Source organism: Poecilia formosa, unplaced genomic scaffold, assembly GCF_000485575.1.
Source record: "Poecilia formosa unplaced genomic scaffold, Poecilia_formosa-5.1.2 Scaffold144, whole genome shotgun sequence".
Classification (NCBI taxonomy): domain Eukaryota; kingdom Metazoa; phylum Chordata; class Actinopteri; order Cyprinodontiformes; family Poeciliidae; genus Poecilia; species Poecilia formosa.
The window spans coordinates 418537-444052 of NW_006800083.1; the positions used below are offsets into that span (position 1 = coordinate 418537).

General features: G+C 38.4%; 2 protein-coding genes across 4 annotated transcripts; one reads left to right on the forward strand and one right to left on the reverse strand.

Annotated features, from left to right (window-relative positions):
* Positions 1–202: 202 nt before the first annotated feature.
* LOC103145560 (probable E3 ubiquitin-protein ligase HERC6) lies at positions 203–10180 on the forward strand. The gene is made up of 23 exons (XM_007563029.2): positions 203–458; positions 1961–2117; positions 2204–2280; positions 2375–2602; positions 2722–2813; positions 2935–3062; positions 3178–3332; positions 3601–3656; positions 3740–3831; positions 4281–4340; positions 4445–4541; positions 4690–4870; positions 5749–5900; positions 6089–6208; positions 6297–6395; positions 6484–6660; positions 6981–7121; positions 7303–7469; positions 8138–8204; positions 8315–8385; positions 8580–8763; positions 8935–9037; positions 9123–10180. Exons 1-23 carry the CDS (start codon positions 245–247, stop codon positions 9341–9343), a joined length of 3039 nt encoding a protein of 1012 aa, XP_007563091.1. The 5' UTR covers positions 203–244; the 3' UTR covers positions 9344–10180.
* Positions 10181–10663: 483 nt separating this feature from the next.
* Positions 10664–23040, reverse strand: yif1b (Yip1 interacting factor homolog B (S. cerevisiae)). Of its 3 annotated transcripts, none has more exons than XM_016676955.1 (8): positions 23036–23040; positions 13839–13941; positions 13586–13718; positions 13380–13484; positions 12933–13069; positions 12501–12656; positions 12326–12419; positions 10664–11530 (listed from the first exon to the last, which is right to left on the reverse strand). In XM_016676955.1, exons 2-8 carry the CDS (start codon positions 13931–13933, stop codon positions 11375–11377), a joined length of 876 nt encoding a protein of 291 aa, XP_016532441.1. In that variant the 5' UTR covers positions 13934–13941; positions 23036–23040; the 3' UTR covers positions 10664–11374. The 3 variants fall into 3 exon arrangements, with proteins under 3 accessions (XP_016532441.1, XP_007563099.1, XP_016532440.1); XM_007563037.2 differs by lacking the exon at positions 23036–23040 and adding an exon at positions 15219–15386; XM_016676954.1 differs by lacking the exon at positions 23036–23040 and adding an exon at positions 15210–15386.
* Between the last annotated feature and the right edge of the window lie 2476 nt (positions 23041–25516).

The window sequence follows — 25516 nt, forward strand, 5'->3', positions numbered from 1 at the left end:
CTTCATGAGCTCGTACTACAGTTAATGTAATTATTACTTTTTGAAAATAAATTGTGAATCTGAATATAATTATCACATTGGGATCTTTTACCTAATCCAGAGTGCCCCAATGTTTTCAAAAGGGCTACGGTCGCGGAATAATATTTTTCTGACGCACAGTCTTATAATTTCGACAGCACGTGAAAGCAGCAGCTCCAGCTGAAGTAGAGCGCCGCTAGACGCCTCGGTCAGTCTACGAGCAGACATGCAGGTGTTTTGTTGGGGAGACAGTTCGAGTGGACAGTTTGGGGTCCAGGCAACCCTTAGTCCGGTGTCCTGGACCGGGCCCGGAGTCGTAACCAACATCTGCTGCGGAGAGCAGCACACCTTATTCCTCAGGTCCGACGGAAAAGTTTTATCATGTGGACACAACTCGCAGGGCCAACTTGGACGAAAGAACCAAAGTGGAAAGATGCTTGGTAAATAATTACATATATTTTTTTTAGTATGTGTAAAATAACTTGGTCTTTATTTGCAAGAAAATAAAACTGCTATTCCAAATAATTGACCTTAAGCTAATAATAATTACGTAGTCATAAAATAGCTGTTATAGGACAGAGAGTTTTTGTATGTTCTTTTAAATTATCCTCTACAGGTTGTTATTGCCTCAGTCATGAGTCATAAATCATCTGACGGGCATAACATGTAGGCTAATTTACTGAGTTAAGTTTCAGTTTCGTTTCATCTCAGTTTATTCATGCAACGAAACTTAACTTGGAACGGTAATCGAGATACAAGGGAATTCTTCAAGTTTGTTTTGCTTATGAACTCCCTGAGGGTAAAACTGGGTGTTTCCCAACCCTGGTCCTCCAGGTACACTGCCCTGCATGTTTTAGGTATTTCCTTGCTTCAGTCCCGCTGATTTCAATCGATGACTGATTAACAGGCGTTTCCTGAACTGCAATCAGTTGAGTCAGGCACATTAAAGCAGGGAAACCTCTAAAACATGTAAGACAGTGTGTCTTGAGGACCAGGGTTGGGAAACAATCAATCCTACCATACTGATTCTTTGTTTCCTAATTTTTTATGTGATAAGTCATTGGTAGTGTATTGAGAGATTAGATACAAGACTCACTTTATTTTAATTTCCATAATCCCTTTTTATAATTGTGTCATTTACTTTAATGCTGTATTAAAATGATGTTTTCACAGAACAAGTTATGTTTTAGATTAAACTTGATTGGTTAGTCTTTTTTTTATTTGTTAAAAATGTACAAAGACGGTGCACATTAATAAACATGTCTTTAACTGTGCCAGCCTAAATAGGCTCATTTTCAGCCATAGTCTCTGAAGCAGGTAACATGAACACTGACATAATTAAAAATACAACGAATGTGTAAGAAAAAACAGAGGGAGAGCAAATTTATCACACACTTGACCATCCCCTCAACCATAATTTGAAATTTCTTTTAAAAGAAAGTGTGATGCTCCTGAACGCCACTGGAGGAATATTTCAGGTATGAGTATCTCACCAAAAAAAAAAAAAAACCTGCCCGACCAAATGCCGTCCTTCTCTGTCGAACTATGCAGTCTCGTCAGTAGATGGTTTCTGTTGAGTATCTTATAAGTAAGACGAGAATCTTGGAATTTAACTAAATTATTCCAGTGGGTTTTGATTTTTAATGATGCAACCATGACGATGAGCGTTCGTCAGGGCTTTTACAGCCTGTGATCAAACTGTGTGCACCAATTTTAAACTTGTATGAGATGATTGTGCCTTATCAGTCAGCATGACAGAAGTGACATGACAAAAGAATTAAAATATGGTGTTGCTGCTTTTGTTGACAGTTTCTGATGTGATCAAAATTTAAGTGAAATTTTGCTGTGTTCACAACTCGGTTCGTTAGTTTTATTTAGACTTGAATCCATGTTTAATCCTGTTATGTTCTTGTATCATTATTTTTCTTTCTCCATATTTTAGGACCTGTGGAGGGACTCGGCGATGTTGCCGCCATGGCTTGTGGTCAGAACCATTGTCTGGCTTTATGTGCTTCTGGACAAGTGTTTTCTTGGGGGGCAGGAGATGATGGACAGCTTGGGTTTGCAACAGGGCCCCCCAGCAACAACCGGAGACCAAAGTAAGAGCTGAAACTCACAAGTAAACATATAGTACACTATTTAATGGAAATATATGGTAACCCATTATTGCCTCATCAACTTGCAGCCGAGTGCCCATACCATTGCCCATACCGGTAATCCAGGTGGCTTGTGGAAACTCCCATTCCCTCGCATTGACCAAAGGTAATGTTATAAACCTGCTGAGGAAAGCTTTGTGTCTTGAAATGCTAAAGAGACAACTCGGTGTTATATTTTGTTTTCTTTGTTTTGTTTTTAGGAGGAGACGTCTTCTCCTGGGGTTTAAACAGTCATGGCCAGCTGGGCCTAGGGAAGGACGTGACACTGCAGCAGATACCCAGCCTGGTGTGCGCCTTGACCGGAGTTGCAGTAACCCAGGTTTCAGCCGGAGGAAACCACACACTGTTCCTCACGCTCTCCGGCCTGGCGTACTGCTGTGGGGCTAATAAATCTGGCCAGCTGGGGCTCAACAGGGTGGATGAAAAAGGTAGATTAGGTTCATCTTTTTTTTGTCGTTAAAATGGGAGCTAACGGGTAACTCTCAGACTCCTCCATATAAAAGCACTGAGTGTCCAGCTCTTTTCGATGTCATCTGATCCAAAACAGGCAGGTTCAATGTCTGCATGGTACCTGCTCTCAGACCTCTGGGCGTCTCTTCCATCAGCTGTGGAGAATCGCACACTGCTGTGTTGACGAAGGTGCTAATGCCGCTGATTCAGATTATTTACACAAAGTGAATAAACCCTTCTGACTTCAGCCTTTTTTAAAAGTAATCATTCTTAGTTTTTTTGGGTGTCTTGTGATTCGTGGGTTTTGTAGGATGCGAAAGTTTTCACTTTCGGAGATGGGAGCCACGGTCAGCTCGGTCACAACTCCACCACCACCGAGGTTCGGCCCAGGCTGGTTGATGGTCTCGGAGAGACGGCATCCCAGGTTGCATGTGGGAGGTAAATGTGCCAAGTCGTTTCAGGATGACTTTGTAAAACCATTCCAAAAAGCTTAAAGACATTGTGCTATTGAATACTGCCTCATTAAATTCTTAACATGGTCCTGGCCTTCCAGACGCCACACTCTTGTGTTGACTTCTTCTGGACGTCTGTTTGCTTTTGGTAATGGGGACAAAGGCCAGCTGGGGACAGGACAACAAGACAGCAGCCTGTCCCCGTCCCTGGTTCAGCTTCCATGGCCCTCTGACGGTGCTGCTGCCACACCCAGTGGTGCGTATATGGTCGCCCTGGATGGCAGGTGATAGATTGAATGATTTAAGTAGCTTTTTTTTTTTGTTTGTTTGTTTTGTTTTTTTATTACTTGTCAAGGAGTCTGTCAGTGAGATGATTGATTTTTTTTTTCTGGCATTTTGGCACAGTTTTGAGTTTGGAATCAAACCAAAATGAAATTACCTTCTAGACTCTGAAAAAGAGGTTTTGCATTTCTAATCTACCATTTCAGAGACTGATTTTAATCATTTCTTATGTTGTCAAGCAGACTTGAAGTTATCAACTGGATGGGACACAAACTTCATTTACACTTCACCTGCAAATGTAAGGTGGTATCAAACCAAACAGTACTTTTTAATTAGCCTAAAAAGAAAACATAAGAACTTGACTGTTTCTAAACTTTTAAGACCTTCAGCCATGGACAAATAATTGGGCGGCTGGATGAGACAAAACTGCAAAAGTGGGTGGCAATGAAGTACAGCAACATCCAGGCAAAAAGGTAACCTAATAATTTAACTGTGGATTTTAATGTTGCGATACTGTAAAAGTTTTGTTTACCTGCTTAAAGCTTTGCTTTTTGTCATACCTTAAGCTAACAGATCATCAGAAATATATATTTTCTGTCTCATTAATGTTTTGTATTTACTCTTAAAACCAAAGTTGCTGACATCATCCAGTCTGAAAAGTTTCTAAATGAAATCATGTTTTGAACACGGATATTTGTTTTTTCTTAGCTTATTTTTGTCTGACTTAAAAATAAGGGTAACCATCTGAAGCACCAAATGTTTTTTTTTTTTCCTTTTTTTTAAAGCAAAAATAGAAGGAGTCTGCAAGGGATTAAATTTTACATCTTTTATTGTCTCCTGTGCCTTTTGTGGTGACTAATTTAAAATATATATTTTAGTGTTTATAAGTCCCTTCTCATGCCATCTTCTTTTTGTGGAACAGAGAAATCGAGTCGATGTTTTACACAAGTTCAAGTCTTGTTGCAAGTTTTACAAAACCCGAGTAAGTATGATTTTTCCATCGGTTTTGGAGTTTGGATTCAAGAAGTGTGTTACAAATAAATAATTCGCACATGTCAACTAACACTGCTCTGGCCCTGCTACCAGAGGGCCTCCGCTGGAAGCTGGTGCTCTAACTGTGGACCTGGAGGCTGCGCGTCAAGCCTTCGACCAGATGTTGGCAGTCCCATGGATCAAGCAAACAGTTAAGGAAAATTTTTATGCTTTCATTCATTTACTCAGAATAACTGAAACTTTATGCTCGTACGAGTTGACAGCTCACAAGTAGATTCAGGATTTGGATATACTGCACGTTTTGCACAGCTTTTTAAACAGATTTTTTTCCCATGCAGGTAAATTTGCAGCTCCTGACAGAATTGCTCTTTGCCTCAAGACGTCCTTTAAAATCTCCAGAGATTCTCCTGATTTTGCTGACATGTCCGCTGCTACAAGAAGACTCGAGCATCGTGAGTGTGGCTTTTACTCTGGCTGTCGTGATTGAGGATCTCAGTGAGAAGACTCTGGAAACTTTAAGTAAGAAACTATTGGACTTGTATTGCATTTTAATGTTTCAAATTAAGGTCTAGGAAGATTTGCCATCCCTTAGTGCAGAGGTTCCCAAACTGTGGGGCGCCGTGTCATTGCAGGGGGGGCGCGGGAAGCCGTCTGGATGAAAAAAAACCAAAACAAAACATGAACACTGTATGCGCTGGGTTTTTACCTTAGAATGGCCAACTCTGTTACTGTATCAATTTGATACAGTAGAGGCTTCCACACTTCCCATATTTGTGTCCTCTGTCACTTTTATCAGCAGTTAAAACTGTTTAATCCGTTGTTAACATGTTGTAACCTGTTTTTCCGAGCCGCCTTTAAACGCAACATGAGCGCTACGACGCTCGCGCTGGGTTTACACCTGTGAAGGAGACCTGCTGCTGCTGGGCGGCGCTACGTAGGTTTGTGTTAGAATCAAGGCAGCAAACCAGCAAAACGCAAAGAACTTTTCACAGTTTTTCCCTCCAAACTGACACTGAGTTGAGTAAAGCTGCTGGATGCAGGTAATGTTAGCTAAAAGATGACTAGCTAATATCAATACAGAATCTTAAGCTTAACAAGTACCTTGTGGGCTACCGATGTTGGTGTCTATTTTCAGCTACGTACATTCATTTTGCCCCCAAAAAAGTCGATCCCCCGTCACACGCGTCGTTTCAACCAGACAGCCATTTGTAATCCATAGGGGGGTGGGGGGGAGGGCGCAGAAAATGTTTGGAAACCACTGGGGGGCGCACAGAAGAAAAGGTTTGGGAACCACTGCCTTAGTGTAACATTAGTACTGATAAATATCATTTGTCACCTTTTGTCTTAAAATAGATGTACCACTCTTTATTTTGTAATTCATATTATTTTCTCTGCAGGAAGCTATTGGTCGTCTTTGTCGGCCACCATTTTGATCAGGCACATCATGGTCTTCAAAAACGTCCTGGCTTTCATTCTGAAGAACGGCCTGTTGCAAACCCACAACCCAGGAGCCAAACTGCTGCTGAAAGCCCTGAAGCTCCTTTACAAAGTCAGTGCCGAATGCTTTCTTTCAGTCAGCTGTGTGTTTCATTTAAAATATTGAAATTAGCCTTTTAGGTTCTTCTGATCAACTGCTTGACCTTTAACCTTTGAGAAATATTCACTATTACCAATGTCAAAGCACCTACTAATAGGTTCGTGGTTGCTTTTAATGTGATTCATTGTTTTGTTTTTCAGGCAAACAAATGTGGGAAGTCTTACAAAGTCCCACTGAGCACCTTTTATGTCGAGGAAATCCCTTTCGCTCTTAATGCACATGAGGATGTCGCTCTTTGGTTGTCATTATCCAAAATAGAGGTGAAAATAGTTATGTAGCGTTTCATGTGATCTGTTCATATTTTGCTGAAATTCCTTCCTGACCATTTATTTTGACATTTTCTCAAAGGACGAGGAGCAAACGCCCGCCATTTTCTGCCGCTACCCTTTCGTTTTCCCTCTGATTTGTAAAGTTGCTGTCTTCAACATCTTGGCACGTGTGATGAAGGTAAAGTGCTTTATGAGCTCTGCATCCTGTATGTGGCTGCAAATATTTTGCTCCACAATTTTATAACAAAGGAGTTTTGTAACTGCAGGATTCTCATCGTGTTGTACATGAAATGGGTTTGCCGTTCCCTGACGAGTTTCTTGGAAACACCCTGGACTCCCCCGTCCCGGTCCTGCAGCTGAACCTGAGACGAACTCACCTGATGGAGGACACCTTCAGACATCTCGCTGCAGCCGATCACGCTGCATTTAAAAGAGAGCTTGTGGTAAAAGCAACATAAGAAAATGGACATTATTAAAAATCCACGGTTGTAGAGTCTGTGAGATTTGACACTAAAACTTAAGTTAAAAACGTTCAAAACTGCAGAACTTGATTGACAAAGAAAAAGTGCTTAGATCGATGAAAAATAATTAGTAAAACAACAAATACGTGTGAAATTTTATTGAAGAAGTTTATAATTTTACCTGTTTTCTTACTTGAAGCTTAAATTTAGATAAAATCATTATTTTGGAGAACAAGTTTTTGCAAATGTTTTTTTTTTTTTCTTTTTTAAAATTTCCAGGATTTTTTCTTTTATCTTTCTAGGTGCAGTTTGTAGAGGACAGGAAGATCATGAATGTCAACAAAAAAGATTTTTTCCTCCATGCGTTTGATGAGCTTATGGCTCCTGAATCTCAAATGTTTATGTACAACGAGAGTCAGACTCTGGCTTGGTTCCCACCCAAGGTAAGACCTGCATCACCTTTAAGCACAAGGCTTATTAGTAGGTAGGTTTAAAGACTGACCTTGTGTGTATACACCCGAGGATATAAATACAACATACACACAGCAGAGAGACATGTGAATTGTGTTGGATTTCAGCTTTCCCATATTCTTGTTTTTTTTTTTTAAAAAAAAAAACCTACAGCCTCAAGTGGAGGAAAAGAAGTACTTCCTGTTTGGCGTCCTGTGTGGCCTGGCTCTTTACAACCACAACATCATTCACCTGCCGTTCCCGCTGGCGCTCTTTAAGAAGCTGCTCAGAGTCAAAACGTCCCTGGACGACATGAAGGAGTTTGATCCTGTCCTGGCAGAGTAAGAAACATTTTTAAAATCCCTGGCTGTGCAGATAAAAAGGCACATTTTCTTTTAAGAGAAAAGAATCACAAGTATGACTTTTCTTCATATTTGGCATGGTTCAATTCAGACATTATTGGTGGTGAATGCAGCTTCATTAGTAAAGTTTGAAATTTGCTTTTCTAAGTCAGAATAAGTACAGTATGAAAAAAATATTAAAAAAAGAGTAACATGTTTCCAGACCATCCTGTATTTTGTTGACTAAGAAATCTAAAAATAGAAAATTCAGAATAATAAAGTAATTGCTTTTCTTGAATCATTTACAATGTTTTACAGTCATGTTTTACAGTCAGTCTATCTTGCCCACAGATAAAAACCTTTTCAGACACTTTGGATTAGAGATTTAGACTGGACCTGCATATTGCATACAAATCACTGAAATTTCTATTTCTCTGGACTAAAGCACATGGAAAATATGTATAAACATGTACAAATGGTGCTAAATTAAAATGATACTCTTGACCAAGATCCTGAACTGAAGGCCAGCCTCAGTATTGAGGTGCTTCGTGATTTACAGAAATCATCAGATAATGAAAACTAAACTTTGTTTTTATCAAAAGTTCAGAAAAAACGTGAAATTTTATAATGGAAAACGAACAACTTTCCTCTCCGTTGTTTGTGTTAAGGTCATTGAGGTGCATGTTGGAGGACTACACCCCTGATGACGTCGAAGCCCTGGAGACGACTTTCACTGTAGGTTTTGTAAACATACGCTGAGTTGCATCCAGCTGGGTTGCAAAGATGGATATTTAAAAAATATGTGTGCAAGTTCCTAAACCTTTTTATCCGTGATGACAAAACAGGTCTCCTGGGGTGGTGGGAAAGCTGAACTTGATCCAAACGAACCCGGAAAACTTGTCACTGGATCTAATAGGTTTGTTTTAATTTGCATTTCCATCTGTTTGCATCTCGTATTTATGTGAAAATCTGTTGCTGCAACCATCAGTGGAAAGGTTCCTGACTCCATTTAAGATGAACAATTGTGCAAGAACCTTCAGACCTGTAATAATCTACCAGTCAGTGTCACGATTCATTAGGTGCTGCTTGTAATATTCTTTATGCCTACAGGAAAGAATTTGTCGCTGCCTTTGTCAACCATGCCTTTAACAAGTCAGTGGAGGGAGTGTTCAAACTCTTCAAGGAAGGTTTTTTCAAAGTGTGCAACATGGATGTCGTGGAGTTCTTCCAGCCTGAGGAACTACAGTCGGTCATGGTGGGCCATGAAAACTACGACTGGGAAGTCTTCAAGGAGGTAGCCACACATCTCCTGGTTTTAATGTTTTAGTTTCATTGACGTGCATTTTTTTGTTATTTGTTCTAAGGTAATGTAAATGAAATCAAACTCTAAAGATCAGTGATGTAGGTTGAGTTGTAAAATCAAGTTGAAATTATGTATTCACGTGTGTTATTTTTAAATTCACAGAACACAGTTTATGAAGGAGGCTATCATGCTGATCATCCAACCATCATCACCTTTTGGAGGGTGTTTGAAGATTTCTCAGCAGAAGAGAAGAAAAAGTTCCTCCGTATGTTTTCCACTGTTCATTTTGGACCTACTTTAGACCTACCCATGGTTCTGTTTCATCCATTTTGTTTTTTGTTTGTGGCCAGTGTTCCTCACAGGCTGTGACAGAGTCCCCTTCTTGGGAATGGAGTGCATCAAGATGAGAGTGGCCATGTTGCAAGATGCCACAGAGAGACACTTGCCTGAATCCCTCACCTGCCACACCTTGCTGCTTCTGCCCAACTACAGGCGATACCCAGTGGAGAGGACAATGGAGACCAAGCTCCTTCGGGCCATTAATCACAACAGAGGCTTCTGGAAGAACTAGAAATCTTTCTTCAAACACACCTTTTTGGTTACTAGGTTTTCCACAGTGTGCACCATCTAAAGATTCATTAACCTTCTGAAGACATTACAGCAATATTATCTGATATACACACCTGTAGTAGTTGTCATTTACTGGGTTTTCTTGTGGGATTTCAAATGTTTCCAGGCTCAGTTCTTTAGGGTTTATTTAAAAATGTAAAGTATTATACTTATTTATCTGTTAATGATGGAAAGGAAACGGGACACTGGAAGAAAAGAATGATGAAACAAAGTGGCTAGACACAAGAAAGCAAAGAATAGGACAGAGGGACAAAGAGCTAATGATTTCAGTTTACAAAATGACAGGATGGTTGGAAAGGAGGGAAAAGTCTGGAAATATAAATATTTTCCATACTTATCCAGATATAAGAAGCACAGAAGGAAGGAATAAATTCCAGGCTGTGTAGAAATCATGCTGACGTACCGTTTCTCAATAACTCTGTAATTATTGATGTAACTTGAACATAATTAGATTACGGCTTAGCTCAAGAGCCCACTTTAAGCACAAGTAAGTCATGCCACAATAAGCTTTAAACATGTTCAGAATGTTTCCAAATAAAAGCTTTTTTTTTAACTCCAAAAGAACAAAAAAGATCAGCTTCAACACATAAATCTCAGGGGATAGTCATATTTAATCCACATTTAAATCCTGGAGCTCAGACAATTCGCTGGACTTGCATTTGAGACTTTATCCATATTTGTTTGCATTATTTCTCTTGTACATAATTGAATACTCTGCTTAAAAAGAGAGCAATGGTAGTTATTTCTGCATCATAAGAGTAAATAAACATTCTACATCAGCAATGTCTTACAGTTCTTTATTTTGACAAAAAAATATTAAATAAACCAAGAACAGTGATTAAAAAAAAAAAATTGTACATCTATGTCCAACATGGTGGGGTGTAAATCCAGATTTGTTTCACAGGTCTGGGACAGCTATTTGTCTTTTTGCAAGAATTGAGTACATTTGGGGGGCATTTTCTTGTGCAAATGTAGCTACAAACAGAAAAAAAAAACAACAAAAGCAAATTTTGACATAACTTTCAGTGTTCAGTCTCTTCATTTTATCTTTCCTTCTTCCAGTAAAACTTTGACCTTCAGTCAGCATCATAGCGATAAAATATTCCATCCTTCTAGACAAAATGCTTCATATTTAAATAAGTGCTCATTAAAAATGTCATCAGTAGGACCGAAGGAGCTCATTTGAAGTTTTATGTCGATGTGAATTACACCCTGGCTGGAAATGAAACTTAATATTGGAAACATAAAACAAAAAAATGTCTGATATTAAATTACATTTATTCAGCAGTAAACTTCTACAGTCTACCTTTGTATTTTTTTGCATCTAACATTGTTCCTTCCGGCAGATCTCTGTCCAAGACGTCCGCACACGTTACCAAACACAATCTAAAGGGTTAAACAGTTGAAGCCGCATTCGTCACATAAACTTTTTCTCCACAGAATCTGACATATCTCATTAAACAAGCGACAGAAAAAGTTACACAAAACATTTAGGCAAAGCTGGCCGATCAGGGAGCAACCTGGATTAGAGTTTGTTCGTAGTATCAGGTGGAGGGGTAAATGTGAGGCTAATGTGCTTTCTTTGTGCAGTCTTTAATAAAACGCCTGCGACGACCAGACGAAAATCTGCAACGTAGCGACTTAATCAATTCACAGACGTACATAAATATTCATAAAAAAAATATATAGTTAACATGCAATTATGCAGTAAAGACGCAGAGCAGTTAAAGCCACATGTTCTTGCTACAAAATCTGAAGACATTAAATGTAAAAAAAAAAACAAAAAGGCAAAACTAACAACGTGGCTGTGCTCAGAGGTGGAGGCAGAAGTGTCTCACCTCTTCATTGTTTGGTAGCGAGCGTTTTGCCCGGTGACTTTAGCGATGTGGTCCTTTGAGGAGAGTTTGTGTTTCTGAGATGATGCCATGCAGACAGCAGAGTTCTTCTCCTGCAAAAGTGAGAGCTGAAGCTTCTATCTGACAAGGTGGTAGGTGAGCCAGTACATGAAGACGGGCTGCGCCGCTGCGATGGACATGGTGAGGTACATCCTCAGTTGGTTCCTGGCTCCTCTCACCAGCTTCCCTTCAGCCGCCGCCTCGGATAAGAGCTTCAGACGCAGAGTGCGGATCTGCTCGGAAACACGCGAAAACTTTGCTGAAGGAACGAGGCGAGAAATGTTTCTACTCCCAAGTGAACCGATTGGCAAGTACTGTAATTTCAAAACTGTAATTCTCCTTGTGCTCTTGGGTGAGAAAGCAGGGAAAGATTTAAGGCACTCTAACCAGTCCGCCTGAGTAATAGCTCAACAAAAACAATCGGTCCTGACTGAGATGCCTTGGCATGACTGAAACAAGACTGTTCATGCTCAGAAACTCTCCAATGTGGCTGAATGAAAACGGTTTCTCAAAGACAAGTGGGTGAAATTTTCTCCACAGCAGCGTAAACGAGACATCGGCCATTTTTACACTTAAAGGCAGCTATTATAAACCAGAGGTAGAGCAAGAGCAACTTTAAGGAGCTTTTCTATTTTCACATAAAGTCAGACTGATGTAGATAGCTTATCTTTATGCATTTGTCTAATATAGAAACTAGTTTCACAATCTGAAACATTTAGGTTGTGACAAACAGGACAAATCTTTAAGCAGGTAAAAAAAAAAACAATAAAGCTGGAGGAGAACATGATGAGAACAGTGTCAAATCATTGTAATTACATTGTAACAGTAAAATGTATTAAAGGTAATAATGGGGGTTCAAAATAAATCCAGAGCAGGATAAAAAAAAAAAAAGAAACAATCCTGCAACAGTCTGTAACAACATTTGCCATGAACATGCTAGGTATAATGTCTGAACTGCGTCTGGCACGACCTGGAGTATGAGGCGGAGGTACAAGAACCGGAATTATTTAAAAATGCTTCAGACTCACCATGAAGACAAAGATGGCGGCACAACACCACAGCAGGGAGAGATAATATGCTAGCTTTCCAAACAGAAGACCAGCGACGACGCCTAAAATCATTCTGGAAAAGCAGACCATCTGGTGGTTAACTAAAGATACTGCAGAAGAAATAATGTTGACAGAAATATGCACCAGCACATACCCGACATATTTGTATCCTGAAAAGGCTAAAAGGTCTATGGTGGTGAGGTCTGTGTTGACGGTGACGAGGTAGAGTGAAAGCAGGACGGCCAGGACCTCCATGATCAACCACACCAGCGCCGAGCTGGCCTGAACTCCCAGAAGCTCTGGGGAAAACCTGAGGAGCAAAGGACACATAGTCACAGTGATATCTTCAGTCAACCTTTATCAGCTCATTACAATAAGTCATATTTGTGGTTTTAGCTACTAAAAAGACTATTATTCCAAAATAATCAATCGGCTGTAGGTTGCCATTGAGATCAGTTGTATTGTCAAAGTCTCTTAATGGAAAACCTCACCCCACCCACCAGATGCGAGAATCATTTAACTCATTGTTTGACACAACAATCAGCAGCTGCAAACTGCAGTTTGGACACAAGTAAGGCTTCCGTACCTGTTCTGTGTGCCAAGAGCCAGACCAGCCACCAGGATGTATGTGATGAAGCCCATAGTAGGAATGTAAAGGTCAGGAGCGTTGACGTCAAAGCGTGGGGCAACGGGGATGTCCTGCTGATAACTCACCTCCCAGTTCTGCAGGAGAAAACAAAATTCACACAGTTATCAGGTCCGTTCTAATTTGCCTCAAGTGTTTTATGGCTTAGGTTAAGTCGTTTGTAACAACAGCTAGGATTGTTAAGCAAACTTTAAATACAAAAGAAAGATGTTCTGGTTTCTGTAAGTCATGCTAAAACGACATGGAACGTGGAACGCCATACATTCATAAAAATAAGTTTTTACCCCCAATCTTGATTTAAATCATTTATTTCTAACTACACATGTCCATCAATTACAATTCAATAACTGCCTGGAAAGCTCGTCTTAGTAGAAAACACGAGCTTACCTCATGCATGTAAGGAAAAACTAAAATTCCAAGCTTCTTTCCGACGTACACCGTGTCAACAGCAAAGTAGTATTTCAGCTTGGATACGGGAATAAACCTGTCCAGCTGAAACACACAAAGACAAAGAAGTGCACACTTTATTTAATGTCCCTGCAGTACATTTCATTAGAGCCATGCTGATCAGCTACATCTGTAGCCAGTCTTACGTTTTTGTCCACCATTTCCCTCCCCTGGGATGCCAGTGAGCTGCCGTAAGCCATGGCCAGGTTGGACATGGGGTCCGACAGGAGGGACTGGCCAGGAAGTCCTCCTGCTGCTTGAGGGCCAGCCTGCTGATTTCTGTCAATACATTAATGAAATATGAGAAGAGCCAGAAACCAAAATCCAATTTTATCACTTTAGTTGCCGATTCAACAACTGATTCAGTGAAATATAAGTCAATCCAAGGACAGATCCCACCTGTAGACTCCTTGAGCCCCAGGCCCTGTCGCACTTGTGTCGTCAAACAGCTGGCTGCCATCTGACCCGTCCATTGAGCTGTTCCTCAAACGCATATTATGCTCTGTGGGATATATATATATGGTAAACAGGGATTAATTAAATTGCTTAATTTGGAGTTAAGCAGAATCAGCAACTCAAGCAACAGTCAGACAAGACGTTTAAAATAACCCCAGCATGCACTTCTTCCGATTGCTTATAGGCTCTAAAGCACGGATGTTAAACTCCCGTCATTGCTGGCTGGTGTCCTGTAATTTTTATTTATTTATTTTTATCCATCCCTCCCTTAACATATCCCTGAGGACTACTGGTGTACAAACTCTACTTGCTGATAGCATACTGGCCATTTGGGCTCAACTGTACACATTGAAGAGAAGTGAATCCAGCATGGAGCCAAGACACTAACTGGTTACAAGTCTGCAAAAGATGAGTAATGTAGGGTTGACAAAAGCAGCTTTAGATTAAGTTGAGGGGGGGCGGGGGGTCCTTTTTAATAAAAAATATTGGCTGATGAACTAAACTCAGTAAGGACAATAGTATTTGTTCAATAAAAACAACCTTGAATATTGAGACAACATATCCTTGTATATCCTTGGTACATTTAGCCAGCAGCTGAATAGGCTTTAAACACCTTTAATTCCCACAACTGATGTGGTTTTACAAACTAAGACGCCTCAGATCACAAACAGTGGAAGAGACATTCAGTGAATAATGAAATAATTAAGTCAGAGATGAGTTTAGCTCAATTTCTAACCACAGTACTTAAAACTGAGAAATCCCCCGATATTGTGCACCCACAGTGCATGTAGTGAATTACTTTGTTTACATGCGCTACAGTACTGTTTGTCAACCTTTACAACTTTGTGCTACTGAACAAAATAGCAAGGTTTAATCAAGCACAAGAGTTGTTTTGACCAGATCCCAAACAGATTGAGAATTGGCTTGAGAACTTTGAGTTTAAGTAATTTGGCGCACATCTGTAGCCATTGCTCATTGTCAGAAATAATGTTATCTCACACTTATAACAAAGCGACAACAATCACTATCACAACAATGTGTACATCTCTGAAGTGACGCTAGCTGGTTTAACCGGTTTTAAAATAAATTAGCTGGTTAGTAGTGTTGACAAAGATGACAAATTGTTAGTGAAGCCGTAGAAAACAAAACGATTATAAAAATTACTTAGAATAGGCATTTTACGAGTTGTCTGCGTATAAGTTCAACTTATTGTTAGCTTCAACCCGGTACAACACAGAGCTAGGTGTAGAAAGCTAGCAGCAGTCTCCAGTGGGCATGCTAGTCTACTTCTCTATTCGAGTCGAAATCACGTACGTAACTTACGCTGTCTGAACCCACTCTGTGCGGCGGTATACTCCATCTGATTAGACCCTACAGGAGCAGCAGCTGTCAAAAATATCTAACTGGAATCAGATGGAGTTAAGACAAGTCAGCGAGCTGCAGGGGGAAGTGATTCATAACATTTACACGGAAGTGAACGTTAGGTATTCTAAGAGCCGACTCTTCTTCTTCTTTTAGGTTTTTTTTGGCGGTTGGCAAACAACTTATAGGTGCATTACCGCCACCTTCTAGACTGGAGTATAGATTAGATGTCCTATCACTATAATCTTCCCATAAAACCTGATTTCCTAAGATAACTAAAAATGCTGTTAAATATTACATCTTCAGAGGACCTTTGCAGCAGATTTTTGATATCTAAAAGAGCCGACTCTAATCGTCGAGTCAGTTGAAATAAATAAAAAATACTACCGCCATCTAGTGTTCAAAAGGGTAAACTTCAACTCTGTCTGAGGTCAGAGCCTGTTTTGGGCAATTTGCCCCCCCAAAAGTAGCATCTTTTAGCAACAATTTCGAGTACAATGTATTTTCAAATATAAATAAATGTATATGGAATTAGAGAAAGTTTGCCTGTCAGGACTCTTTTCTTTTCCAGTCACCCTATAGTTAAGGGGTGGTTTTTTTGGTTTGTTTGGGGTTTTTTTGCCCTGTAAAAAATTGGAAGTGTTACTTAACAGCTGGTAAAAACCATGTTCAGAAGTAATGAGGAGATGTAAGGGAGGAGATTCCCTCCTTAATGCAGGGCAAATCATGGCGAGAAAAGGTGTCTCCCTACATCATAAGCTTCCTAATGGTTTAGGCTGGTAATGGTTTTTACCAGCCTAAACTTTAAGAGTTTAGGATTATTTTTGTCACGCACAGATAATCAAAGCTGTCAAGATATCATCATTTGACTCATGTGATACTGTATAAAGCTAATGGATAAGAAGTAATATGATTACAAACAAGGCAGACAGGGAACTGGAACACTTCTTGTTTTATTGTATCCTTAAGGCACTGATCAAATGATTAAAGCAACCGAGCTGAATTAGTCATTTAGGTCACTGTTTAACCAGTCAATTATTGTATAAGGACATGCACTGATGATGTTGGACGTCCTGCTCAAGCTTATAACGTTGGCTTATTGATTAATTATTATAATGACTGATACACTATGGTTACATGAGATTATCATGTAGCCAGAGTGCAGAACTCTGAGATTCATGGTGGCTTAATGCTATTCAATTCAGTTCAGTTCAATGAGGTGAGCGGTGAGGGTAAATAATAAAACAGTGTAATAACCAAATAATTATTCTCCTTCTTTTCCCATCCCAAGGACTAGTTCCATATAGGTTTTCTGCAGTCCAAAAATAGGTTTTATTATTGAAGAGAAGAAGATTATATGCCTCTGTAGGCAAACCACAAACATAGCCATCTTAAAGCTGTGGGGATCTTACCGAACTGTGTTGCTATGTAAAATATTTAATAGTTACAGAAAAGAGAGAACTTTCAACAATAAAAAAAAATATATTCATCAGTCATTTTACAGGGCAACAGATGACAGCTTTACATGTTCAATTAGGAAAACACTAGGGAGTGATGAACTAAAACTTCTGATTGTGATTCTTAAAGGTGCTGAAAATATTATTTTGTGCTGCTGTCTACATTTTGGTTAGCTCTGAAATGTGTGGCATGTCATAGATATTGAGAACGTAAAGAAAACACAAATCCTTCAGAAATGTGAGAATTCCAAACTTTTCAATGAGATTGATGGGGAGAGAGAGAGAATTTGCAGCAGCTGACCTGTCATTCTGCATCATGCGTCACTGATTTATATTATATCTCTAAAAATAAAGGGCTTAGTTTTTAAATCAGAGGAACATATTTTTCCTGTAACCTTTGCCTGTATGATTACTTGGACCTACAGTGAAATACGCTATGGACTAAATAATCAACGATTCACATCAAAAACACAGCACTACACATAAATAGTTCGTTAAAGACTGATAAAACACATGAAGTTTGTGGCTGTAGCGTGACAAAAATGTGGAAAGGGTCAAGGGAAATAATTATTTTTTCAAATGAAGATAAATAATACATCGGGTCTGCAATGAGGATTATGAGATCAAACATAGTGGTAAGACTGCGAAAGGAGTTGTGGGAGTGCAAAGCGCACTTTCATGTCAAAACTACCAGCATTAATAATTTTGTACAGTTTGCATATCATGCTACACATGAAACATCCCTACCTCCCCAAACCTCCACCCCTCAGAGAGAGATAGTGAAAGATATGCTGAGTAAAGAAACTCTAGAAGCATGAAAAAAAAAATCATGTCATTGTGAATCACAACCACAACAACATTCTCCACCACACAGAGGTGCAGCTTTGCAGACCATCATCATCATTATCATCATCATCATGATCATCATCATCATCATCCACTTCTTTGACTTTCTGTTTTGCCAGCACTTAATTTTTTTGTGGCCGAAACTATAATTTGTTTGCACTGAGGTTGGAAATTGTTGAATAATGGAGCCATCATTGATGCCAGTGCAGGTAAGATATAAAAAAAATGCTAAAGAAGAAATTTAGAAATTTCAGAAAATGCTTTGTTTCAGTATTGGTTCTGCCACTATTTACTGCATTTTCCTTTGGCTATGTTGATGTTTTTTTTGGGTCCGACACTCTGGTCCAGCTGAGCATTCAGAGACTCAGATGTGTCAAAGTAAACAAACTGAAATCATGAAATAATGAGACATCTGATCAGTTCTCAGTATCAGTCTGCAGAAACAGTACCACAATGAATACATTTATATGTTAAAGTAACTGGATCTTCTTGTCAGAAACCAGTGATATAATTGTAAGTGGCTTGAAAAAGACTTTAACAACAGAATGTGTCATGAAGAGCAAAAAAGACAGTCAAGGGAGAATGTGTGTTTTAGTCCTGCTGGGGGAAATGAGGTAAAAGAATAAGAGTTTAGTAATGAATAAGATGGAGAAGGTGATGACATGATGTGTTACTGGGGACATCTAGTGGCGGTGATGAGAAACACTTCCAAATCAAGACTTAAATGCGCAACAACGTAACAGAATAAAACAAAAATGAATAGTTTAACAAAGCAGATAAAATCTTATTTATCATAATATAAATATCTAAACACATCCTAACCATTCAAAAGTGTCTCTTTTGAATGTTTAATATCAGTTTTCATTAAAAACTAGAACATAGCAGTACCGAACACTAAATCATAGTTTTAAACCTAACCCAGCTCCTTGTAGGTATGTATTTTTTTTGTCTTTTTGGACTAAAGCAAATTGATTTTAAAAGGCTTTTTTAAACCAGACTACTGACGACATCTGCCAGGGAACAGAAGTGTTTTTTATCATCGAAACCCTGCTGTCTGGGTAATTTGCCTGCTTGTGTGTGAAATTACAGCATCTGCTTGTTTACACTGTGAAAAATAAAAGAAAATGTTCTGACAGGGTCAACTTTAAACCTTTTGGAAACAAACATTTTGACCTAAACATGCAAAACTGGAGACATAAATTAGCCCCACTTGTGGCCCCGACTAACACTGAGATGTAAAAATCTGATGGCAAAGTTAATATTTCATGACTTTACACTATCAGCAGAGACAAACTCTGCTGCAATAATGACTTAAAGCTTCTAGACAGACTTTTCTGAAACATGAATCTGCTGTGCTAATGTAACTTTTCACCTATGGAACAAAACATTACTGCCAGATCTTTATTTTCTGTAGATGTGACATGTATCTGGTGACCCCACAAATAGCACAGAGCTTATGAAAGTACTAATTGTGCTGGTGATTTTTTCCCCCCAATATATGTTTTCATTCAATTAATTTTAAACGTGTTTACTTGCATTTTCTTTTAAATGTCGTAAATAGTTTTGCATGGATTCTGGAAAATTGTGCAAAAATATAACACATGGAAGCAGTTTATGAAGAAGACCGGACAGATATTAGAACTGCTTCCCATTACTTCCCATCCAAAATAACCACCAGGCAGAAAGATTGTATGAGCACAACACTAGCAGTAAGTCCCACCCTGCATGCACCTGCAGCACAACTTATAGATTCACCATCACGCTGGCAGACATCAGAGGGAGGAAGCAAGAAAATGTGTCAGTGCTCTTCTACCTTACCTATCTGGTGAATCATGTATCTATTGAAGGTCATGGAGGGTTAGGGTTAGGGTTAGGGTTAATAAAATATAACATTTACTAATTTTACAAGAATGCACAGAAACAAGTAAAATGGTGAAAATCAAACTGGAATGTAATATATTCCATAATCTTCATTTTTCTTTAGCTGACCCCTTTGCAGCTCCAGTTAAGCTTGAAGGCTTCTGATTTATTGCCAAAATTTCAAGAAATTGTTCTCAAGAAATATTGATGGGCCTGCTCCTTATGCCTCTTGAGAGCTCACTGACCTGAATACATACAAACCAGAATTAACATATTTTTCCCTTTAGTGTGGTAGTGTATGTATGAAGAGCCATTTCAGCCAAAATTAAATAAATAAATAAATACATTTCTTCATTTTCCCATTTTAATTTATTTATTTTTCATTTATCCCTTTACTATTTATCTCTTTTTCATTTCTCTCTTTTTCATTTCTCCTATTTTCATGAACCCTTTTCCAATTTTCCATTTCCATTTATTCTTTTTAAATTTTATATTTTCATTAATTCTTTTTCTTTTATTCTGTGTGAAGCTGAGGTTGTTGGAAATGTGTAAATGTGCTATTTAAATAGACTTTGACTGGACTTGGGAAAAAACAAAACAAAAAAAAAAAACCCCCAAAAAGAAACAAAAGCATTTTGTGATTTCTGGCATTTATCAGTCCATGTTAGTGAAAATATACAACAGAAAAACCTTCTGAAAGCGCTTCATCAAAAACTTCTAAAATGTGTAGTAAAAAGCAGATGAGGTGTTCAAACTGAGAGGCATTACTCTTTCATTTTCTCTTGTCTGCCCCGTGCTCAAAATGTGAACCCTGCCTGACTGAAAGAGTTTGATGAAGAGCTTCATCTGATAGCCATCTGTTCCCAGACAGTTCATCAGATGTGCTCAATGCTTGGTCTTTAATCACCCTGAACTATCTGTCTCAGAGCAATCTGAGGTCAGCACCGTAACTCTGTTACTTATTTAAACTTTAAAGTAAAGCATAAACTTGTGTTGTGATTTTCTAAAAAAAAAAATTTAAGTTGAGACTGCCGGAGCGATTCTTGCGCTGATGATGGATGTCCTGCTTTCTCGGCATGAAATGAGCCATAAAAATATAGTCAGCATCTTTTTTGACGTGCATATGTACGCAATGTGCCTTCATTTCAGATTTATTTTCTGGTTCTTATTATGATAGTAAGGATCATAAGGATTGATGCTATTTCTGTGGTTTCTTCTTGAGCAGCACAATCTCCAGGAGTGAGATTATCTTGATGTCTCCTTTCTATTCTTATCCTCAAGTCCCATGTCAATGCAAGAGAGGGTTTAATTAAGAAATGTCTATCAAAGTGTGTATAATGTCGTCTTCGGTCACATTATTATCTGATAAAGAGTTTATTGATGAGCCTCAGGTAGACAGCAAATCGGATCAATCAGGAGCAGGTCTTTCTTTCCAAGGTAATCCAAAAATTAGTTTTATATGTTTGCCAAAAAGACCAGCATCCCTGTCTCATTAACCTCTGACAGTTTCATGACATGAATGCTTTAAAAGGTGCATTTTGTGTTTACTTGTGTTGTCTTTGACTAACATTTTAATTGGTTTGATATTTTGAAACACTTAAGAGTGAAAAACACGCAAAAAATAGGAAATCAGGAAGGCGGAAACCAATTTTTTTCTGCACCACTGTATGTAGGCCTTCTAACAAAGGTTATCTTGTCTACTTTTCTGTCTACTTCTGCTCTATGAGGAAGCTACAATTTTAAGCTATGTATACTGTATATTTTTTTTATTTAAAGTGTCTTCTGAATTTACTACTGCTTAATATAATTTTCCTTAAATTTTCCTATAATTTTCCTATGTATGGAAAAAATAATATTAACAGTCAAACACTTTTCTTAGTATCTTAACAGCCAGATAGTGACCACTCTGTGTAGTATTTGTTCATCTTACTTTGTCACATGCAGCAAGAACCCATTTATGGAAGATACCAGTAAAAGCAATGAACACCCTTTATACATGACACAAGTAACTGATACATAATTCATGCAGATGGAAGATGTGTTTTGGTTCCCGACCTTTTAGGTGGCAGCACTGCCAGGATTCATGAGATTATCAAGAATGTGAAATTATAAGAAGCAACATAGTTATGAAAAAGGTTCTTTGTCTTTTATTCACAAGTAATATCTGGTACCTTTTGATCAAAGGATCTGCATAAATTTCAATAATACGATCCTTCTGTTGCATTTATTCCTTGAGTTGTTTGGTTGCAAGTTTCCTCATTCACTAAACCCTGGAATTCATTATATATTAATAGGACAACATTAAATGTTTCATAGGTACAATTTTGTATAAAAGGGCTATTTTTGGAATGGTTTCTTCTTGAATGAATAGACCAAAAACAGTTACACAACTATGAAATCATATGCTGTTCTGTTTTGCTTAGTTTGTAGCGCAATCAAAAATAAATGTCCTTTACGTTTTATTGGAAAACTAGAGTCTCTGATAAAGAAACCCTGAGGTGAGCGTCTCCTGTTATTATCTTATCAGTTTATGTTTTTACTTCATTATCTTTATCATCTCGGCTTTATTTCTAAATGTCTGTTTTTCTGTTGTCAAGACGTTTATGAACGCGGTGATGTCCCAAAACACGCAACCAATGAGAGAGTTGTTGTGCCTGAGAGCGTTACATGGGCAATTATATATATCTATATATATATATAAACTATCATTGGTTCGTTGTAAATTTACCCACTCTGTACTATATAAGCAGCAATATCACCAGACCAACTTAAGTCTTAGTGACCCCAGAATTTAGTTGAAGACAATGTCTTGTTTCATGTGTCCGTGCAGTGATGTGTGTCCTTTTTTACCCTGTGCAAGTCCCTCTTTTTGAACTCACTTGCCCTCGTTTCCCTGTAGCGCTTGCTCCCTCCACCGCTGGCAAAAAGCCAGTCTGCTGAGACTCCTTGAGGACTTATTGGTGCTCCAGCATTTTCTTGTCAACATATGGTTCGATAGCTTAAAAGTTATGAGGATCACTTGAAGCTGCTTCTGCTTTTTGATTTAATTTACTTGGTGTCCATTATTTCAGGGCAAATGCCCATCTACTGTGACTCATTTGAATTTAATCAAATTTCATATTATGCATCACAAATGCGCACAGCAGGCAGGAGAGACATATTAAAAAGGACACTATATTAATAAAACATTTACATTTTCTTTTTTTTTAATCAGATGACCATTTGCATGATTATAAGGTGAAACAGAAGAGAATGGAAGTTACGTGTGTTCTGGTATACTGATATATTTTTATGTTTCTTAAATGGTTTGCATTCATTGATTTATCATGTTCTCATTTTACATTTTAATTATGTATTTTCTAGCGTATTTATTTTGTGGAGCTCATCAGATTTTGTCAGTGGGTAGGAGCTATTGGTCCAGGTTCGCTGAAGCAGAATAAACATATTTGTCACAGGTCATAGAGAGGATGCTTCAATGCTCTTGAACAAGCAATTCTATCGTACTTATATTGTACATATTAAACAGGCTTGCATCATGTGCCGGTCAGAAGTAACATACAAACACGTTTCCTAATAAATATCTAAATAAGCATGGAATAATTTGGAACGTTTTACCATCTTCGTTTTGGCCTTTCTGATGTATATTTCCATTCTCTTCATCTGCATTCTCTCTGCATCATTCTCTGAGTTTCCCTTTTTACAACAAATGTTCCACAAAGAAGAGGAACATCTGGCTGCTGGGAGGCTGTTTGTTCACCCTTTCATGTATCTCTTTTCTGTCCTTGATGTCTTTTTTTTTGTCATCTTCTTGTTTTTTTGTTTTTGTTTTTTTGCTTCATGTATTTCTGCAGAAATGGTCAAATTTGGAGGCCCTGTAAATATTTGGAGACTTGAAAAAGAAAATAAAAACTGTAAAAACATAAACAGTCCTTTTTAAAACAAAACAAGCAAACCCAAAAACAAACAGCAAATCAGAGCTATTATACAGAAACACACATGTTCACTCATGTCTGTGATGCACTCTTATGTTATGTAGGACACTACAAAACAAACATGAGCATACCCTATGCACACATCAGTGCTATGCAGATACACATAAATGTGGAGCGGTTTTTTTTTTTAATTATTATTATTTTAGTTACTTTTCAACTGCAAGTGCACAGGGTCCCATTTGTGATCTCAGAAAGGCAGATTTTTTTATTTTTTATTTTTTATTTTTGCGGCTGAAGCTTTCTTGGTCCATGGCTCTGTGGGACTCGGTGTCTGCGTGTCTACTCACCAATGTCACGGAGGATCGTTTGGTCACACAGAAAGCACATTCAGCACTGTTTGTGTTGTGACTCGCAGTGATTCACTCATGACAGCGCAGAGCTGAACAGCTCCCCTTCCTCTTAACGCCAGCATGAAGGTTTTCTTTTATATCTTTGTTCCTTCCACAGATGGAAGTTGATCATGAGAAACCGCTGCTCTCAGGCTCTCCCCACTGCTTATAGAAATGAGATACCCGTTTATGACAATTACATAAATAGATATTTGACTGCAATTTGAAAACAAATCAATTAAATGTGCATATTTAAAATGAATATGGCTTATAAGACTGTTTGTTAAAGACAGACAATCGATTACCAAAAAAATCTATCTTGTAATTCTGTATTTATTTGTCATTGATGTAGCTGCTGTCTGCCAGAAACATCTGGACTTTGTTCCTCAGCTCACCATTACCAAGGTGAACGTGCTGCACCTTGGTAAATAGTAAAACATACTGCCTTTTGAACATACCTAAGTAATGGGCTTCATAAAAGCATACCATTTACTCTGTTCTACGCCTACATTTTATAGCAACTGAAGGAAGCATAATTACTTGATTGTGTTATAAAATGGTAACTCTGTGCCTGGAAAATACATAATAGCCCTCATTTTAGGTGTGCTACTAACAGCGCGTAATAAATGCTAAACAAATTTGTTTACTAACAGACGTTGTACAGTATTATGTGTAAGAAAAATGTAATGAGAAACAAACAGAAGTGCAAAAAAAAGCATATTATCTCAATTGTCTCAAACACGTAAATGCCACGCTCAGTTTTCTTTCTTGGTAAGAAACCTTCCGCATTTTCTTCTTGTCAGAGGATTTCTTGTCTATTTTCTCTAACTCCGGACTTATAAATTTTAATGTCGGCTAAAGCTTTAAACACAAATAGAGCACGCCTTTCAAACAAACATACATTGCAAGAACATCATGTTCTCTGTTGGTTTTTTTTTTTCTTTATGAGAAAACACGGCAAGCTGAAGAAGTCTGAGCCCCGATGTTCGTCTGACAGTATCTGAGACGGCATTTTCCAAACCAACAAAACTTTGACTTAACCCTTTAACTCAGATATGTTACATTGTTGACTAATTCATTTGTAACTTTGGATAGGAATGTTTTATGTTTTAGCAGCTTTAAAAACGCCTGTAGGTAATGTCATTCAAAAATCATAAAAATGATAGAAACGCTCCAATACAAACGAGATTAAAATCAAATACCCCACACTCAGTTTTGCAGCCATCCTCCTAAAATGCTAATGAAGGACTTTAATTTTTTTTATGCCATAGGTCACATTACATGCCAGCACTGCTCAATTAGATGTCACGCCTCCTCTGATTACGCAGAAACATAACGTCGGGTCAACACATGCACACATGAGCAAGGTTACTTAAGGTTGACTGGCTCATTGTGAATGAAATAAACATCACATATGCATCTGTGTGTAGAAAGTTGTAAGAGATGGTTTCACACCTGCATGTAAATTATACCTGATCGGTTCACACGAGACTTACTTTTATTGGGAAGATGTATTTACCTGACCTAAAATCTGGGATCTAACAAAACTCAAGCTATAAATTCAATTGTAACCGTTGCACTGATGTCAGTCGGAGCTGTTTCCAAACACTTAAACTCGTCTTCTGGAACTGACTCAATTCACCGATTGTGTCCAGACACAGGATGTTCACGAATCTACACCCACACACACACACACCCCCACACACACACACACACACACACGCACACACACACGTGTGTTAACAGCAGTACTGTCTCACAGCGGGATCTGTCAC

What these genes read in the sequence shown, in the direction of transcription:
- LOC103145560 (XM_007563029.2), top strand. Translation starts at nt 245, where the DNA reads ATGCAGGTGTTTTGTTGGGGAGACAGTTCGAGTGGACAGTTTGGGGTC. An exon ending in TGGCTTGGTTCCCACCCAAG is followed by an intron (nt 7,122 to 7,302) that starts GTAAGACCTGCA and finishes AAAAACCTACAG; the next exon opens with CCTCAAGTGGAGGAAAAGAA. An exon ending in AGAGAAGAAAAAGTTCCTCC is followed by an intron (nt 9,038 to 9,122) that starts GTATGTTTTCCA and finishes GTTTGTGGCCAG; the next exon opens with TGTTCCTCACAGGCTGTGAC.
- yif1b (XM_016676954.1), bottom strand. Translation starts at nt 15,255, where the DNA reads ATGGAGTATACCGCCGCACAGAGTGGGTTCAGACAGCGTAAGTTAC. An exon ending in GGGGCTCAAGGAGTCTACAG is followed by an intron (nt 13,719 to 13,838) that starts GTGGGATCTGTC and finishes ATGTATTGACAG; the next exon opens with AAATCAGCAGGCTGGCCCTC. An exon ending in CCGCCATCTTTGTCTTCATG is followed by an intron (nt 11,531 to 12,325) that starts GTGAGTCTGAAG and finishes GTTTCCGAGCAG; the next exon opens with ATCCGCACTCTGCGTCTGAA.